Raw genomic sequence first — 19,528 nt, 5'->3', positions numbered from 1 at the left:
TCGTCTTCTCTGTAGGTCCCTAGTTGTCTCTCGTCTTCTCTGTAGGTCTCTAGTTGTCTCTCTTCTCTGTAGGTCTCTAGTTGTCTCTCGTCTTCTCTGTAGGTCCCTAGTTGTCTCTCGTCTTCTCTGTAGGTCTCTAGTTGTCTTCTCTGTAGTCGCCTAGGTGTTTATCTTCTCCCATACGTGCCTCCCTTCTTTCAGAGACATCGATTACAGGAAGTAGTGGCAGAATTGTGTCTGTCTGCTCTCTACAGGAGGTGCAGGCCGTGTTTTGTCTCTAGTCTAGGTGACGTGGGGCTGGGGCTTTGTGTCTGTTTCTGCCTTTTTATCTGTTGAAAATTCATACAGGCATAACAGAGAGGCGGGACAGGAAATTCAATGTACAATGACTGGTGCAATACATGCTGGAAAGTGAGGGAAAAGAAAGCTCCAGCACCTTTAGTTCTGGCAGAATGTAGATGACTAGAAACTGCTCAGAGTGAGTGGCAAGCTTTGCAGAGGATGAGAATCAGGATGCTTGCTGGACATATTAGACCAGTATGTGGATCCAGTGCAGTTGTAACCTGTTATAGGGGGCTGGTGGCAGCAAGAGCATGAATTTTACCAGGTTTTTTGTGAAAGGACAGGTACGCCGTCATGAAAAATCTACTCCCATTTTTGCAGATGACAAATTATCAATGAGAGGACTTTTATCGCTCCGCTCCATCTGTCCACTTTTCTACAGTGGGGGAGAGTAAATTGCAGAGTCAGACTACACCCAGGTTTTGTTTGTAGTCTGTATCTATGGAAACACATAAGTCTGCATAGAAGCTGTAGTAGTTGGCGAGAATGCTGCTTTATTTCTTCTATAGGATGCATTGGAACAACAAAGCAATTGCTGCCACATCATTGAGGTTTTCCTGAAAGTCAAAACTATTACTTATCTAATAGTGACTGTTCCAGCACCAATTGTTCTGATGGTCTCCGATCCTGCAATGGTGATGTGTCTGTCGTACATCTTTCACATGATCGCTGCCGATTGTGACTGCCCTCTGCGGCCATGTATTGTATGTGCAACTTCTATAACCGTGGGCTTGGTCTGTGTTGTGCAGGTGACTGCGGAGACCACGTAGTGGTGAAGAACACCAGACACATCGCCTTTTCTGGGAATAAATGGGAACAGAAGGTTTACTCCTCACATACGGGGTAAGTGAACAGTGAGAGTCTCTCGACTAGCGAGATCTTCAAATATGATTGTCATAAGCGTGTGATTGTTCGGGGGGTGTCCCAAATGAGGAGTTTTGCTTCCCATTCTTAGGCTACTTTTACACTTACCGCATTTTTTCGGCCCGTTTTTGCGGGCCGAATCGCCGCGGGCGGCCGCAAAAATTTGGGCCGCAAAAGATTGCCGGTTTTTATTTTTCTAATACTATTGGATAAAAAAAAAACGGCGTTCCACAAAACCGGAAATCACGGTGCGCCGCAAAAACAAACTTCCGTTTGTTTTTGCGGCCCCATTGTTTTTCAATGGGGGCCGTGTCCGTACGCCGTATAAAAGATCGAGCAAGCTCGATCTTTTATCACGGCCGCAAATACGGCCCCCACGGGCATAAAACGCACTGTGGGATTTTTGCGGGCCGATTTTGCAGCCCCATAGGAATCTATTGGGGCCGCAAAATCGGCCCGCAAAAACACGGTAAGTATAAAAGCAGCCTTAATGGGTTTTTTAAAGATCTGTCTTCAGGAGCATTCCTGAGTGATTGGCATCTTGAGTCGACTGTATGGTCATGCATTCCCGTGCTGCTAGCACTGACAACTTTGCCTCTGCAGAATTGCAGAAATTCTGTGAAGAACAGCTTCAGCGCATAGCTGCAGAGCAAAAAGTCTGAGAGGAGCGGTATCTGCCAATAGCTGAAGGGCAGAACGTCTGAGGAGCAGCAAATGGTTGCAGAGCATGAAGTGTAAGATGCCGCTTCAGCCAATAGCTGCAGAGCATGGAGTCATTGAGGAACAGCTTCTGCCAATAGCCGCAGAGCAGGAAGACTGAGGGCAGCTTCAGCCATTAGATGTAGAGCAGGAAGACTGAGGAGCAGCTTCAGCCAATAGCTGCAGAGCAGGAAATCAGTGAGGAGCAGCTTCAGCCAATAGCTGCAGAGCAGGAAATCAGTGAGGAGAAGCTTCAGCCAAAAGCTGCAGAGCAGGAAATCAGTGAGGAGAAGCTTCAGCCAAAAGCTGCAGAGCAGGAAATCAGTGAGGAGAAGCTTCAGCCAAAAGCTGCAGAGCAGGAAATCAGTGAGGAGAAGCTTCAGCCAATAGCTGCAGAGTAGGAAGTCTGAGGAGCAGCTTCAGCTAATAGATGTAGAGCAGGAAGTCTGAGGAGCAGCTTCAGCTAATAGATGTAGAGCAGGAAGTCTGAGGAGCAGCTTCAGCTAATAGATGTAGAGCAGGAAGACTGAGGAGCAGCTTCAGCTAATAGATGTAGAGCAGGAAGTCTGAGGAACATCCTCAGCTAATAGCTGCAGAGCAGGAAGACTGAGGAGCAGCTTCAGCTAATAGATGTAGAGCAGGAAGTCTGAGGAGCAGCTTCAGCTAATAGATGTAGAGCAGGAAGACTGAGGAGCAGCTTCAGCTAATAGATGTAGAGCAGGAAGTCTGAGGAGCAGCTTCAGCCAGCTAATAGATGTAGAGCAGGAAGACTGAGGAGCAGCTTCAGCTGATAGATGTAGAGCAGGAAGACAGAGGAGCAGCTTCAGCTAATAGATGTAGAGCAGGAAGACTGAGGAGCAGCTTCAGCTAATAGATGTAGAGCAGGAAGACTGAGGAGCAGCTTCAGCTAATAGATGTAAAGCAGGAAGTCTGAGGAGCAGCTTCAGCTAATAGATGTAGAGCAGAAAGACTGAGGAGCAGCTTCAGCTAATAGATGTAGAGCAGGAAGTCTGAGGAGCAGCTTCAGCTAATAGATGTAGAGCAGGAAGACTGAGGAGCAGCTTCAGCTAATAGATGTAGAGCAGGAAGACTGAGGAGCAGCTTCAGCTAATAGATGTAGAGCAGGAAGACAGAGGAGCAGCTTCAGCTAATAGATGTAGAGCAGGAAGACTGAGGAGCAGCTTCAGCTAATAGCTGCAGAGCAGAAAGACTGAGGAGCAGCTTCAGCTAATAGATGTAGAGCAGGAAGACTGAGGAGCAGCTTCAGCTAATAGATGTAGAGCAGGAAGACTGAGAAGCAGCTTCAGCTAATAGATGTAGAGCAGGAAGACTGAGGAGCAGCTTCAGCTAATAGATGTAGAGCAGGAAGACTGAGAAGCAGCTTCAGCTAATAGATGTAGAGCAGGAAGACTGAGGAGCAGCTTCAGCTAATAGATGTAGAGCAGGAAGTCTGAGGAGCAGCTTCAGCTAATAGATGTAGAGCAGGAAGACTGAGGAGCAGCTTCAGCCAATAGCTGCAGAGCAGGCAGTCTGTGGTGCAGCTTCAGCCAATAGATGTAGAGCAGGAAGTCTGAGGAACAGCTTCAGCCAATAGCTGCAGAGCAGGAATCCTATGAGGAGCACTTCAGCCAATAGCTGCAGAGCAGGCAGTAAGTGAGGAGCAGATTCAGCCAATAGCTGTAAAGCCAGAAGTGGCGTCAGAGAAGGGAACGTTGTTTTGACAGATTCTTCTATATGGTATTGTAAGACAAGCCTCCTGGGAAACTTGTCTTTGTACATGACTCAACCAGATCTACGTTACTAATTCTAAAAATGTACCAAGAGTTTCACCTCAAACTTTAGGTTCTTCCCATACAGCCGTGCATGTAAGGTGTATTTAATGCCAGTGACCAAATCACAAAATTCAGAAGAATCTACTTTTCTCCGTTAATGTGAACAGCGACCTATAGTTATGAGGACATTGATGGGGATGGTGACCTGGCTCCATACACTTGCAGAAATCAGCCAGGTTGTGGTCAGATTATCTCCGCAGTCCACGTATAGACGCATTTTATTTTGCAAGAATGTGACCAGACCAGAATCCTCCAAGAGAGAATTATCCATCATGTCCTCTCGTTCCTTTCTTTTCAGGTATCCTGGAGGCTTTAAACAAGTCCCAGCATTTGCTCTCCACCGGAAGGATCCCACCGCTGTAAGTGTTGACTATTCTGCCGTCTCCTTATGGAATCGAATATCCCTGACAGCTCAGATGGTCACAGATTGCAGTCAATCTGATGTCTCGCTGAGTAGTCATTGGAGTCGTCTCATTAGTCGGCTCGGCACAGCGTCACGCTGCGATAATTGTGTTGTACCTGGCCTGCTAATCAGAAAAGGCGCTGAGGAGGCTCTCAGGGGTCATATCCAGCTGCCACGGCCTAGTGACGTAGCCGAGAGACCAGGGTCCTACAAATCTTTTTGCTCCTTCCTAATACTAGGACATAAGCCACACCAGCATGGAGAACTGCACCTTTACCGATACCAGGGGGAGTGGTTGTTGGGAGAACGGTAGAACTTGAGAAACAAGATTATTTTGATGTTTTATTGTTTTTGTTTTGTTTTTTGACATGTATAATCATGGCCAAACGTTTTGGCACCCTTGAGTTTGTTCCAGAAAATGAAGTCTTTTTCCCAAAAATGTATTGCTATTACACACGTTTTGTTATACACATGTTTAATTCCTTAGTGTGTACTGGAACAGCACAAAAAAAAACAGAGAAAAGGCAAATTGGACACAATTTCACACAAAACCCCAAAAATGGGTCAGACAAAATTGTTGGCACCCTCAACTTAATATTTGATTGCACACCCTTTGGAATAAATAACTGTAGTTAATCGCTTCCTATAACCACCATCAAGCTTGTTAGGTGTCAGGTTTCTGCGTCTGCTCTGCAGGAATCTAGAGTCTCACATTCTTGCGGTCTCCTGCTGTCTATCTACTGCAGAGAAGATTACTTTGCAGCAGATCACTCCAGAGACTAAGTTCCTCTGTGCTCATACTGGGCATGCTCATGAGACGATCTCCCATTGGAGATCGGGAGTCATGTGCCCAGGTCCTGCTCCAGATCTCATTGGTCCATCTCGGAGATCTGGAAGGTCCCGCACGGCTATAAAAAGCGCGCATGACCCTTCGGCTATGCGCTAGTATAGACTATACTTGCTATGTGTGAATGGTGACGGATGTATGACTCTGGTGACTGACTTATTAAGAAACCCCTTCCCTCCGATATTACGTATGTGGATAGGGAATTAGTTCACCAGTCAGCGCCAGTCAATGGCAAGCCTTAGGCCACTGTGCACACCACACCTCTGCGCTAGCGTCCGACATAGCGCCTGCTTTGTAGCTGTGTCGTCCTGCGGCAGTGTCCTACACCGCGCTGCAGTTGCATCCCTTCTTGGCGCTCGCAGTAGCGACGTCGCACACACGGTAGGTCTAGAAGGACGCAGCTCCTCTGTGTCCTGCTCCTGTGACCAGATACCGTGTGTGCATTTCTCTGTGGTTTGTGACACTAACAGGCTCAGCGTTTTTGTATGTTTATGTTGCGGCGCCTCTGTGTGTGAACAGAGCCCGCTTTGCGCACTTCGGGTGAAGTCTAACCCGCGTGCATTATACCGCCATATTGCTTGTCTGTCTTTACCTAGCAGCGGTGTATCAGCTACTGCACGGTGGAGCCCGAGCGGCAAACGCACTTTATTATTTATTTTTATTTAGTGCGTTCCGCCGTTCCTATCACTTCTTACACCTCTCAACTGGAATTTTGGTCCTCTCTTCTTTCGCAAACTGCTCCAGGTCTCTCATATGTGTAGATGCCTTCTCCCAACAGAAATTGTAAGATCTTTCAACAGGTGTTCAATGGGATTTAGATCTGGACTCATTACTGCCATTTTAGAACTCTCTAGCGCTTTGTTTCTGTCAGGAACACCGCACTGCACTTGCTCACTGAGCCAGTGCGCATGTCCTGAGTACAAACCTGGGCCCAAAGATACCTGTGGAGCGGGGCAGCAGTGGTGACAATGCGTGCTCCAGGCTCACAGGACCTGTGTCACTGAAGGTAGAAAGCAGTGAAGGACCTACGATCATGTGACTGCAGGGGGCGGGGCTTAGCGTCCTGCTGCTGGAGATAAGTGCAGGATTCTGCTACAGGGATACTCAAATCAGACAAACGGGGGTCATACACAGAGAGAGCAGCATGGTACCAGAGGGACAAGCAGAGTAGTCAGAACGTAAGCAATGAGTCAGAAACCAGAGAAGCAGATAAACAGTACAGAATCAAGAGACAAACTCACAACAGGGGACAGAATCGGGTCAGAACCATATAAGCAAACTAGAAGACAATCAGAAGGCACAGGCACACAGGGGTCACCACACTCGGCCAAAGGCAAAAGTATAACTGACAGGGATTGGAGTCTCCCAGGGCTATAAGAAGCCCTCCTTGAGCCAAAGAGAGGCTACAATAATTAACCCCCGGCGTGCAGGTCAAGGCTGCACTGAGCCCAAGACATTAACCCCTGACGTGAAAGTAAAAACCTGCACTGGGAGCATGACAGTACCCCCCTCTCAACGGGGGGCCTCTGGGCCCCCAGGCTTCCCCGGGTATTTGGCATGGAAAGCCCGAACCAGGCGATCTGCATGTACAGAGTGAGCAGGAACCCACGAGTGATCCTCCGGTCCATATCCCTTCCAGTGGACCAGGTACTGCAAGGAGCGGCACACCCGCAGAGAGTCCACAATATGTCCGACCTCATACTCCAAGTGACTCTCCACCAACACTGGAGGAACAGCAAGCTCGGAGTCCTCCTTGACAGACCCCACGGGTTTCAACAGCGATTTATGGAACACATTAGATATTTTTAAGGAGGCGGGTAGACTCAGCCTATATGCCACTGGGTTGACTATTTCTACAATCTCATACGGACCAATGAACTTTGGTCCCAATTTAGCTGATGGTACCTTCAAGTGTCATGATCTTAGTGCGGGTTTGACTTGCACACATGGGGTTAATGCCTGGAACCAGTGCTGATGACTGGCATTTCTGGGGTTAAAGGTTGTGATCCCGGTGCAGGCTTACCTGCACACCTGGGGCTATGATTGTGGCCTCTCCCTGGTTCTGGGGGAGGCTTCTTATAGCCTCAGGACGCTCCCATCCCTGTCAGTTATACTTTCGCCCTTGGCATTGTGTGGTGACCCCTGAGTGTGTTAGTGCTGTGTTCTGGTTACTTGATTCTCTGTGTATGACTCGGTCTGTTCCCTGGATATCGCTTTGGATTCTGCCTGGTACCTCCTATGTCTGTTTGGTTTTGATCTCTGCTTGGCCCTGATTATCCGCTCTGTCTCCTCCCTGGTACTGTACTGATATCTTGTGTATGACCTTTTGCTTTGTCTGACCTCCCGTCTGTTTATCCCTCCTGTACCTCGCTGGTCTGTACTGTGCATGACTTCTGCTTTGCCATAATCTGAGTTCTCTGGACCCTGACACTATTAGCTTGAAGCATGCTTTGTCACCTCTGCTGCCCTGCTCCCCAGGTAACTCTTAGCACTGCTTCTGTACTCAGGACACGTGCACTGGCTCTATGAGCAAGTGTAGTGCGGTGTCTCTGACACAAGTTGATGTTACGTGTGGAAGGCCAAACCTTCTCCCCTACCTGAAACATGTCTCCCGAGGCTCTCTTTTTGTCAGCAAAATATTTATACCTCCCCTGGGCCCGAGAGATATTGCGCCGAACTTCAGCCCAGAGGTTTTTTTAACCGTTGAACGGATCCCTCCGCCCCTGGACAACCGGAATCCACCCGTGAAAACTCCCCAAAATGAGGATTAAACCCATAATTGACCAGGAATGGGGACATGTTGGTGGATTGATTCACCCGGTTGTTAAAAGCAAACTCTGCCAACAGTAACGCATCACACCAATCCTCCTGTCTGGTGGAGGTCAGACACCTGAGAATCTGTTCCAGGGATTGATTGGTGTGTTCCATCTGACCATTACTCTCCGGGTGATATGCCGAGGAGGAGAGTGAGATGCCCAATTTCATACAGAAGGCCCTCCAAAATTTGGCCACAAACTGCACACCTCTGTCAGACACAACATTCAGGCGTACTCCATGCAATCGGACCACATGCAGCACAAACAACCTTGACAGTGTTGCTGCTGAGGGTAATGCTGCCAAGGGAATGACATGGGCTTGTTTCGAAAACCTGTCCACCATCACCCAGATCATGGTATTGCCCCTGGATGGTGGAAGACCGGTAATAAAGTCCATGGAGAGATGAGTCCATGGCCTATCAGGAGCCGGTAACGGTATGAGTTCCCCAGCCGGCCGGTTATGCAAGCTTTTGGAATGGGCACAAACTTCACAAGCAGCAATGAATTTCTTGACATCGGACCCAAGTGAAGGCCACCAAAAAACCCTGGCTACTGCCTCTCTAGTGGCCGTGATACCGGGATGAGCACTCAGCCTAGACTCATGAAACTCCTGCAGAAGTCTAGGAACAAATCTGGAACAAACAATTTATCTCCTGGCCTGGCCACCGGAGCTAGGGACTGGGCCCTCATAATTTCTTGTTCCAATTCTGACGAGACCCCCCGCCACTACCACCCCCGGGCGAAGAATGGAGGACGGCGGCTCGGGGAGAGACACCGGGTCAAAACTTCTGGACAGCGCATCCGCTTTAACATTTTTGGATCCTGGTCGAAAAGTAATTGAGAATTGAAAGCGTAAAAAGAAAGTGACCAACGGGCTTGTCTAGGAGTAAGCCTCTTAGCAGATTCAAGATATGCCAAATTTTTGTGATCAGTGATAACCGTGATAGGGTGATCCGCCCCTTCCAAAAAGTGCCTCCATTCTTCGAATGCCAGCTTGACCGCAAGAAGTTCTCTATTGCCTACATCATAGTTTCTCTCGGCAGATGAGAACTACTTGGAGAAGAAGGCACGGGGTTTGATATTAGTAAGGGTGGCCGGACCCTGGGACAACACTGCCCCCACCCCTACTTCAGAAGCATCCACCTCCACAACAAATGGTTTGGACGTGTCTGGCTGAACCAACACTGGGGCGGACATGAAACATTTCTTAAGAGCTGAGAAGGACTCCTTAGCGAGTTCTGACCAATTTTTTACATCAGCCCCCTTCCGGTTAAGATCCGTGAGTCGTTTAACCACTTGAGAGAAACCTTTAATGATTCTCCGGTAATAGTTCGCAAATCCCAAGAAGCGCTGTAGCCCCTTGAGATCACGAGGCTGAACCCAGTCTGCGATCGCCAGCACCTTCTTGGGGTCCATACGAAACCCCTCACAACATACAATCAGCCCCAAAAAAGACAGTTCCTGTACGAAAAACTAACATTTTTCCAATTTAGCAAACAAGTGGTTCTCCCTGAGTCTCTGGAGAACTGTCTGTAGATGTTGCAAGTGAGACTGACTGTCCGGGGAACACACCAAAATGTCATCCAAATAAATGACAACAAAACGGCCTATCAGGTCAGAAAACACAACATTGATAAAGTTTTGGAAAATAGCGGGTGCATTAGTTAACCCAAACGGCATTACCAGGTTTTCAAAGAGTCCCTCTGATGTGAGGAACGCAGTTTTCCACTCGTCCCCTTCCCGTACCCTTATCAGGTTGTAGGCCCCCCGAAGATCTAATTTGGAGAACCATTGGGCCCCAGATAGCTGGTTACATAAGTCTGGGATGAGGGGAAGTGTGTTCCTAACCGTTATCTTAAGTTCCCGAAAGTCGAGGCACGGCCGCAAACCACCATCTTTCTTCTTCACAAAGAAGAATCTTGCTGCCACGGGTGACACAGAAGGCCTGATATGCCCTTTGCGGAGACTCTCAGTTATGTATTCCTTCATGGCTTCGCACTCAGGCCCGGACAAATTGAACAATTGAGCCTTAGGTAACTTGGCTCCGGGTACTAAATCAATGGCACAATCGTAGGGTCTGTGTGGTGGCAGCGCCTCAGCCTCGCTTTCGGAAAATACGTCTTCGAAATCCTTCAGGTACTCCGGAATCCTTCCAGACCGACAGACGACACAGATACGGTTTTAACAGAGTTAACAAGAGGCCCCAGGTTACAACATTTATCTTTGCATCCCCATTGAGTGATCTCCCCTGTCACCGAATCAATGGTAAGATTATGGCGTTGTAGCCAAGGCATACCCAGTACCAGTCCTGCAGGCAAGTTATCTAACACAAGACAAGTTAATTTTTCCACATGAGTGGAATCCACTTTCAGAGAAAAAAGTTCAGACCTGAAACAGATACCGTCCCGGGTAAGAGAGGACGAGTTAATTGCCACAAGTTTAACAGGGTCCTGAAGCCTGACTGTCTCTATCTTATTAAGTGCTATAATCCAGGCATCAATCAGGTTAACAGCAGAGCCACAGTCAACAAAGGCGGTAGTCTGAACAGGACCATCAGCAAGATCCAGTTCCACCCGAAGCACAATTTTTGCAAGTGAGGAAAAAGGTACCTGAAGGTCTGGGTAGCCTCCTCTATTACTACCAGACCTAGTCGTTTTCCCACCACCTTTGGAGGATGACGGACAGGAGGGGCAGTCCTTCTTCCAATGTCCAGATTCCCCACAATAAAAGCACAACTGCTTCTTCCGGCGGCGTCTTCTTTCATTCTCACAGGTGACAGCGCTCAGCTCCATAGCCTCAGGAGGAGTTTGGGTCTCACCTCCACTGGGGAATAAAGAGGTTTTGAGTTGCATCACCCCTCTTGCCCTCAGTCTGCGATCCATACGAACCTCTTGGGTCATGGCATCCTCCAGGGAATCAGGTGGAGGATGAAGTGCCAGGGCATCCTTCAGACGTTCACACAGGCCTCTACGGAACAACCCCCGAAGGGCGGCATCACTCCAAGAAATCTCAGCTGCCCAACGTCTATATTCAGAACAGAACCACTCAGCCGAGTGCTTCCCCTGACAGACACTCATCACCTTGTCCTCAGCCAAACGCACTCTATCGGGCTCATCGTAAATAAGCCCCTAAGGCTTCAAAAAACGCATCCACAGACATTCTGTCTGGGGCAGAAGAGTAAAGAGAAAATGCCCAGGCCTGCGGGGCCCCTCTAAGCAGGGAAATAATCCCACCCTCTGTTTCTCATCCCCAGAGGAGCGGGGTCTCAAGGAGAAAAAGAGCTTACAGCCCTCCTTAAACGCTCTAAATTCATTTTTGTTACCAGCAAACGTATCTGGTAACTTAACCGGAGATTCGGGTGAGACTAAAATGACATCTCTAGTCCCCACCTGCTGAAACCCAACGCAAAGCATCCCCTGAACCAAGTCCGCAACCTGCCTTTGGGACTGGGTCATAGTTTGGTGTTCTAAACTTAGCTTCCGCAGCGAATGAGTCAAGCATATCACCTGCTCAGATAAAGCATGCATTGGGTCCATGCTGCAGAAGTGAGAGAAAAAAAAGTTCACGGTCAGTTATAATGTCAGGAACACCGCACTGCACTTGCTCACTGAGCCAGTGCACATGTCCTGAGTACAAACCTGTGCCCAAAGATACCTGTGGAGCGGGGCAGCAGTGGTGACGATGCGTGCTCCAGGCTCACAGGACCTGTGTCACTGAAGGTAGAAAGCAGTGAAGGACCTACGATCATGTGACTGCAGGGGGCGGGGCTTAGCGTCCTGCTGCTGGAGATAAGTGCAGGATTCTACTACAGGGATCCTCAAATTAGACAAACGGGGGTCATACACAGAGAGGGTGGCGCGGTACCAGAGGGACAAGCAGGGTAGTCAGAACGTAAGCAATGAGTCATACACGGAGATAGCAGCAAAGTACAAGAGGGGCAATCAGAGACTAGTCAGGACATAGGCAATGAGTCAGAAACCAGAGAAACAGATAAACAGTACAGAATCAAGAGACAAATACACAACAGGGGACAGAATCGGGTCAGAACCATATAAGCAAACTAGAAGACAATCAGAAGGCACAGGCACACAGGGGTCACCACACTCGGCCAAAGGCAAAAGTATAACTGACAGGGATTTGAGTCTCCCAGGGCTATAAGAAGCCCTCCTTGAGCCAAAGAGAGGCTACAATAATTAACCCCCGGCGTGCAGATCAAGCTTGCACTGAGCCCAAGACATTAACCCCTGACGTGCAGGTCAAAACCTGCACTGGGATCATGACAGTTTCCATACATTTCTGGGTGCTTCTTGAAATATGTTTTGGGTCACTGTCCTGCGGGAAGACCCATGACCTAGCAAACCAAGCATTCTGACACTGGGCACTACATTGCGACCCAAAATCTTTTGGTAATCTTCAGATTTCATGATCTCTTGCACTGTCAAGGCACCAAAACAATGCAAAACATCTCTGAACTTCCACCATATCTGACTGTAGGTGCTGTGTTCTTTTCTTTTAGGCCTCATTCTGTTTTCAATAAACTGGAATTTTGTGCTTTTCTGAAAAGCTCTATCTTGATCTCATCTGTCTACAACATGCTTTCCCAGAAGGATTTTGGTTTGGCTTTCTCACATACATTTTGGCAGACTTCCGTCTAGCTTTTTTATGTCTGTGTCAGCAGCGGGTTCCTCCTGGGTCTCCTGCCATAGCGTTTCATTTCATTCAAATGTAGATGGATAGGTCGTGCTGACACTGATGCATCCTAACCCTGCAGGACAGCTTGAATTTCTTTGGAATTTGGTTGGGGCTGCTTATCCAACTTTCGAAATATCCTGCATTGCAACCTTTCATCAATTTTTCTCCTCTGGCCATGTCCAGGGAGATGAGCTACAGTGCCATGGGTTGTAAATAAGAATGTTTCAGGACGCTTCCTTCAGAGGATCCTTAACCCAGGTTGGAATAAGAGGGTTATATAGCCAAAGAACCAATTATCTCTGATTTTGAATCAGATGACATTTTATTGGCTATGTGCCGCAAATAAAAAACTTTATAAAACACAATAAAAACTTATTTAAAAAAATACAACGCATTTCGGCCATGTAGGCCTTCATCAGGTGTATCCTAATGATATACCTGATAATAATAAAGGAAATAAACGTGTCAATAAACATGTAATTGCAATAATTTTCTGGGATTAAAATTTGAAGGGTGCCAACACTTTTGGTCATGACTGTAAATGACATAAGAAAAAAAACACAAAGAAATGGACAAATCTGCAATGTGCTCTCAGGAAAATTGCAGAAAAACGACTGGGCAGCTGTTAATGTATGCCAATCCCACCGCGACACGGTGTCCCCACCGCGACAAGGTGTCCCCACCGCGTCACTGTTTCCCCACCGCGTCACTGTTTCCCCACCGCGTCACTGTTTCCCCACCGCGACACTGTGTCCCCACCGCGACACTGTGTCCCCACCGCGACACTGTGTCCCCACCGCGACACGGTGTCCCCACCGCGACACTGTGTCCCCACCGCGACACTGTGTCCCCACCGCGACAAGGTGTACCTTTGGGACCGTTGTAACCTTTCTCTACAGGTTTTGCGACATATATGGTCTTGGACAAGAAAAAGGCCTCCATATCAGAAGGGCTTCTATCCTCTCGTGCGGAAGTGACAGGAGAGGCGCTCAATGATCCCTTTAACAGTGCTCATGCATTAAATGTAATGGCTCCATCAGACTGACAGGTGCCATATTAATTCATCTTTTCTATTTTCTCTTTTCGGCTACAAATTGTGAACATGCCATACTCTTAACCCCCATCACCTCCCGATCGTGACGGGACAAGTGCACTTTTCGCTCAGTGCCCATCCGATCGTTGGACAGATCTGAGCCGTCAGTCATTCTCTCTTTGCACCGAGCCCGCGACCTGAGGCTGTTTCCACTCGCTGCATAAATCATTTAGTGATGGTAATATTTTTCTTCTCCTCGCTGGAGGGAGAAATGTAAAATATGGGGAGGGTAGATCTTAACAGTTAAGATTTCACCTGCTGCTTAGAAAAAAAAATCACAGCTCAGACTCAGAATACGGAGTATTACCTTCTCCCTTCACAGAAAAAAAGGAATAGTTTTTTGCCTCTTTTCTTTTTGTAAAAATTATGTTAGGAGCTTCTTATTACAATGCACAAATATATGAGGGGACAATGCAGAGATAATGAGCTGTTACACCTATGCCTACTAAGGTGACAAGAGGACAGAAGGTTTCACCATCATCAGACTGATTCTTTACTGTACGAGCAGTGAGACTATGGATTCTTTACTGTGTGAGCAGTGAGACTATGGATTCTTTACTGTGTGAGCAGTGAGACTATGGATTCTTTACTGTGTAAGCAGTGAGACTATGGATTCTTTACTGTGTGAGCAGTGAGACTATGGATTCTTTACTGTACGAGCAGTGAGACTATGGATTCTATACTGTACGAGCAGTAAGATTACGGATTCTTTACTGTGTGAGCAGGGAGATTATGGATTCTTTACTGTACGAGCAGTGAGACTATGGATTCTTTACTGTACGAGCAGTAAGATTACGGATTCTTTACTGTGTGAGCAGTGAGACTATGGATTCTTTACTGTGTGAGCAGTGAGACTATGGATTCTTTACTGTGTAAGCAGTGAGACTATGGATTCTTTACTGTGTGAGCAGTGAGACTATGGATTATTTACTGTGTGAGCAGTGAGACTATGGATTATTTACTGTGTGAGCAGTGAGACTATGGATTATTTACTGTGTGAGCAGTGAGACTATGGATTCTTTACTGTGTGAGCAGTGAGGCTATGGATTCTTTACTGTAAGAGTAGTGAGACTATGGATTATTTACTGTACGAGCAGTAAGATTACGGATTCTTTACTGTGTGAGCAGTGAGACCATGGATTCTTTACTGTGTAAGCAGTGAGACTATGGATTCATTACTGTACGAGCAGTGAGACTATGGCTTATTTACTGTGTGAGAAGTGAGACTATGGATTCTTTACTGTATGAGCAGTGAGACTATGAATTATTTACTGTAGAGCTGTGAGTCTATGGATTCTTTACTGTACAAGCATTGAGACTATGGATTCATTACTGTATGAGCAGTGAGACTATGGACTCTTTACTGTACGAGCAGTGAGACTATGGATTACGGTATTTACTGTATGAGCAGTGAGACTATGGATTTATAACTGTACGAGCAGTGAGACTATGGCTTATTTACTGCGTGATCAGTGAGACTATGGATTCTTTACTGTATGAGCAGTGAGACTATGAATTTACTGTAGAGCTGTGAGTCTATGGATTCTTTACTGTACAAGCATTGAGACTATGGATTCATTACTGTATGAGCAATGAGACTATGGACTCTTTACTGTACGAGCAGTGAGACTATGGATTACGGTATTTACTGTATGAGCAGTGAGACTATGGATTCATTACTGTACGAGCAGTGAGACTATGGCTTATTTTCTTGTTAGAGCTGTGAGTCTATGGATTCTTTACTGTACAAGCATTGAGACTATGGATTCTTTACTGTACGAGCAGTGAGACTATGTACTGTTTACTATATGAGCAGTGAGACTATGGATTCTTTACTGTACGAGCAGTGAGACTATGGATTGTTTACTGTATGAGCAGTGAGACTATGGATTCTTTACTGTACGAGCAGTGAGACTATGGATTCTTTACTGTACGAGCAGTGAGACTATGGATTCTTTACTGTACGAGCAGTGAGACTATGTAACTATCTTCTATATTATGTTGTAATGGCTGATTCACCACTAAAGGCGTTGGGATTTTTTTTCGCCTAAAATGAAGCGATTAATGTCCGGCCACTGTGGATTTTGCCTTCCTCTGTTTCAACATGTCAGGCTATAGGTTGAACTCGATGGATTTAAATCAGCTTTAAAGATTGTGCAAAATGACGGTAAAATATTTTTCAGCAAATTTTACAAAAAAAAAGTGCACCCCTCCCCCTGGCCTACCGATTACTTGTTATGAACAGCTCCGTGTATTTTGGGCAGTACTCGACTCTATGCCTGCGCATTGTTTCTGGAGCTCTTCAGTCGGGGGTGTCGCACCCCAATGCATCATATTTTACTGCCATCAATATCAAAGTCCCTACAATTTCCCATCAATAACCGCCGCCTCTCCATAGGACAGTTGGGGGGGTCCAGGTCCGGAGTCCACCATCAATCATGAAACCTGGGGTTCCTCTTGCACATGTGCACCCTCGGCTTCATTCACTGCCATCCATAGAGGTGAATGGACAGGGACTTCTCCATCTTCTCCAGTCACATACGGGAGAAGGAGCCACCAGATCTCTAAGGTCCTGCATTGATCTCTCCTGTGGATCGGTGGGATAATGCCTCCAATACCCAATTTTAGGTCTTCTCCACTATGAGAAAATCTGGAAAAATTAAAAAAAAGAAACCTGCAGAAATCCACGTAACTTCCAGGTGAAATGGAGGGTAACCTCTGACTGGAGTGAGCGCGGGTTCTCCTCCTACGTGTCCTGAACTTTTGACTTCCTATGATAATGGCTGGAGATGAGGAGGTTAGATTGTGAGCTCAGGTGGAGGCATGGACTGACGTGAATGCGACGTGTGCGCCGGGCTGCAGGATAAACGCCTGCTGTAAAATAAGAGGACAGAATTACTAAATGTCTATACTTCTGCTTTCTCCGTGCAGCTGTATAACGTAAGCACTATATGGCGGTAGAACTTAACATTTAGGTCCTTCCCTTGTACCAGAAGCGCCTCTGGCCACACGTCTCACAGTCATAGAAATGTCTTTTTTAGAAAGATTTTGTGCCCGTGGGTGGGAGCGGCACATCGCATGTCACATCCATAATAGTCACCTGGGCTCAGGCCGACTGACTGCATCTTCTGGCCAGATCACGACTGACTGCACGTCAGCTCTGCTAATGTGGCGTTCTTCATTTATCACATTGGCCAATAAAATAAAATCACAATTCTCTGTACCGTGGTGCTGTGCACAGGACTTCATTATTACCCCATTCCCTTAAAGGGAATCTAGGCTATGTAATCTGAGAGCAGCATCATGTAGGGCCTGAGATCCTGATTCCAGCGATGTATCACTTACTGGGCTGCAGTTTTGATGAAAGTTTTCTCTGCTACAAATCTAGCAGAGCTCTGAATGCTGAGCGCTCTATAGCCCAGGCGCTTTTTGTAGACATCGTGCCTAGGCAGAAAGCTACCAATTAGTGGTGGGGGCGTAGTTGGACTAGGAGGCACGAAATACCTAGTCCTTTAGTGATAATCTCCTGCTGATAAAACATTGAAATAACAACAAGCAGCCCGGTAAGCGATACTTCGCTGGAATCAGGATCTCAGCCCCTACATAATGCTGCTCTCGGATTACATAGCAAAAACCTGCTTTCGGATTCCCTTTCAGAGGCCACTCACTAATATAGCAGCATTGTCACGTTTACTTCAATTGGACATGCCTGCAGTATCTCACACAACTGCTACGAAGAGCAGAGCAAACCATGAAGAGACTGCTTTCCTTGCCTGACACTGATAGCACTTCAGAAGCACTCTACTCCCCAGCCCCCCATGGCTTCTTGCTTGCCAGGGGGTGGTGCACGCCCGATGATTGATAGTTCTGGGTGGCGGTGTAGTTGCTCCGCTGGTCTGATCTGTACGCTCTCTGAGGCCGCAAGTGGTAACAGCTTTGTCTCAGCAGCATCGTAAGATCCAGCCAGCTTCAGAGCTGCTCTAGCAAGGAGCTTGTAAGCGCTCCACCTCTGGTTTACAAGACCACCAGTAGACAGCAGAGGTGGTCGGTTTTCTTGGCAACAAGAATTAAACTATAGAACTAAGAATCCCTTTGTTCTTGAGAAGTAACTTGTAAAGTTGCTTGTTCTTCCCCTTTAAGCAGCTGACAGTCATGGATGGCTAACAGTCTGCTTCCACACCTTTCCTATGGCTTAGCCCATGAAGTCCACACCCTTATACCGAAGCTCGGCCGACCATGTCTGATACCAGCAAGTTGGAAGAGTCTCACGTCTGCAGAAATCTTATGGCGGGGGGAGTGTAACCTGTCACATTCCCTTCTTCTAGGTGGGATTTAATCTCTCTCCTGCCAGACAAGCCTCATATGTTGTGTAATCCTCCATGCGAGCCGGGCCCCAGTATTGTTTGGGCCCCTCTTGGTAATTATGCCCGTCTGGTAATTATCTGACACTAGTAAATCATACCTCAAGGTCTCGTGTCAAGAAAATACAAAGAAGCTGTCGGGAAACCTGATGAAGGACACCGCTTAGGAAAGCCTTCAGATACGAGGCATCTACGATGCCTTCACATATTTGCCGGATATTCGTAGGTTACTTCCACCTTTTCTTTTTTTTTTTTTTAAGCACTTCACTGCATAATGAAGCAACTGTGTGAATAATCCTAATGAACAAATACCCTTCCGTCTTTGGATACTCTGGTCCTGAATCTTGAATCATTTCCATCAACCCCAATATGATAGCAAGCAAGTCAGTAGGTTAAGACATCGGGGACAAATAAAAGGCAGCGTGTTGGTAAAATCAGACTACACAGGGATTGTTTGTAGTCTGTTACCATGGAGATACCATAGGAACTGCAGACACAGATTTGTAGAAAAATCTGTTTCAATGACGACTTTTTTTTTTTTAATGACTCACTATCAGAGCTTTGTGGTTCTTTAATTTATATCTACAGTGTCCAAAAGTGATGTGGGCACAGATTTTGCTAAAGATCCCATTGAGATAAAAATATAAAGGTGGTAATATGTCAGATGAGCATCATATAAAGCTGGATATTTAATATTAGGAGCCCCGGTGTATATGACGTCAGTGGGATGTGTGTCCTGTGATGGGGATTTGTTTTTTATGACCACTTATCCCTTTTATTTTTCAGATCGTTAGACTGGCTACATATGGGATGTTGCCCAAAAACCTTTATAGGAGAACCATGATGCAGAGGCTGCACTTATTTCCTGAAGAGGTGGGTCAGAGTTAATGTTATCTGTACTGATTGGTACAGGAATAGGGGAAAACATGGAATTCGAGCTGAGTCTGATGAGCAAAGCCATCAGGGAGTGAAGCATCGAACAGTTCTCCCCTTGTGTGTGCTTTCCTCCCCGTGTGCGCTCTCCTCCCCGTGTGCGCTCTCCTCCCCGTCTGCTCTCTCCTCCCCGTCTGCTCTTTCCTCCCCGTCTGCGCTCTCCTCCCCGTCTGCTCTCTCCTCCCCGTCTGCTCTCTCCTCCCCGTCTGCTCTCTCCTCCCCGTCTGCGCTCTCCTCCCCGTCTGCGCTCTCCTCCCCGTCTGCGCTCTCCTCCCCGTCTACGCTCTCCTCCCCGTCTACGCTCTCCTCCCCGTCTGCGCTCTCCTCCCCGTCTGCGCTCTCCTCCCCGTCTGCGCTCTCCTCCCCGTCTGCGTTCTCCTCCCCGTCTGCTGCCTGTGTTATCTGTCCTTCAGAAAAAAACTGGATGCCTTCCTCTAAGGCTAGTTTCAGACTAGTGTTCGGAGGCGCAGCGCAGGGCCACTGCTAAGCTCCGCCCCCAGCCGCGTCTCCTCCGGTGAGATCCTTCTATGATCGTATCACGCTGCATGCGATCAGCGTACCCTATAGTTAGCATTGGGTACGTTGGCCGTGCGCTGGGCTGATTTTGTTGCTGCGCTGAGCGCACAAAAACGCACTGTGTTGTATT

The 19,528-nt window shown here is 47.3% G+C and overlaps 1 protein-coding gene across 1 annotated transcript in view; it reads left to right on the top strand.

Annotated features, from left to right (window-relative positions):
* The window catches only part of MRPL13 (mitochondrial ribosomal protein L13), a 57,727-nt gene that overhangs the window by 23,848 nt on the left and 14,351 nt on the right, over window positions 1-19,528 (top strand). The window contains exons 3-5 of the mRNA XM_073590274.1: window positions 1,092-1,185; window positions 4,036-4,096; window positions 18,736-18,822. Of these exons, the coding sequence (XP_073446375.1) occupies window positions 1,092-1,185; window positions 4,036-4,096; window positions 18,736-18,822 (242 nt within the window). The remainder of the gene's footprint in view (window positions 1-1,091; window positions 1,186-4,035; window positions 4,097-18,735; window positions 18,823-19,528) is intronic.

This window comes from Dendrobates tinctorius, unplaced genomic scaffold (assembly GCF_039654945.1).
Source record: "Dendrobates tinctorius isolate UK_male_01 unplaced genomic scaffold, ASM3965494v1 ptg000116l, whole genome shotgun sequence".
NCBI lineage: Eukaryota > Metazoa > Chordata > Amphibia > Anura > Dendrobatidae > Dendrobates > Dendrobates tinctorius.
Note: the sequence above shows the minus strand (reverse complement) of the source record. Positions and strands in the feature narration are given on the sequence as shown.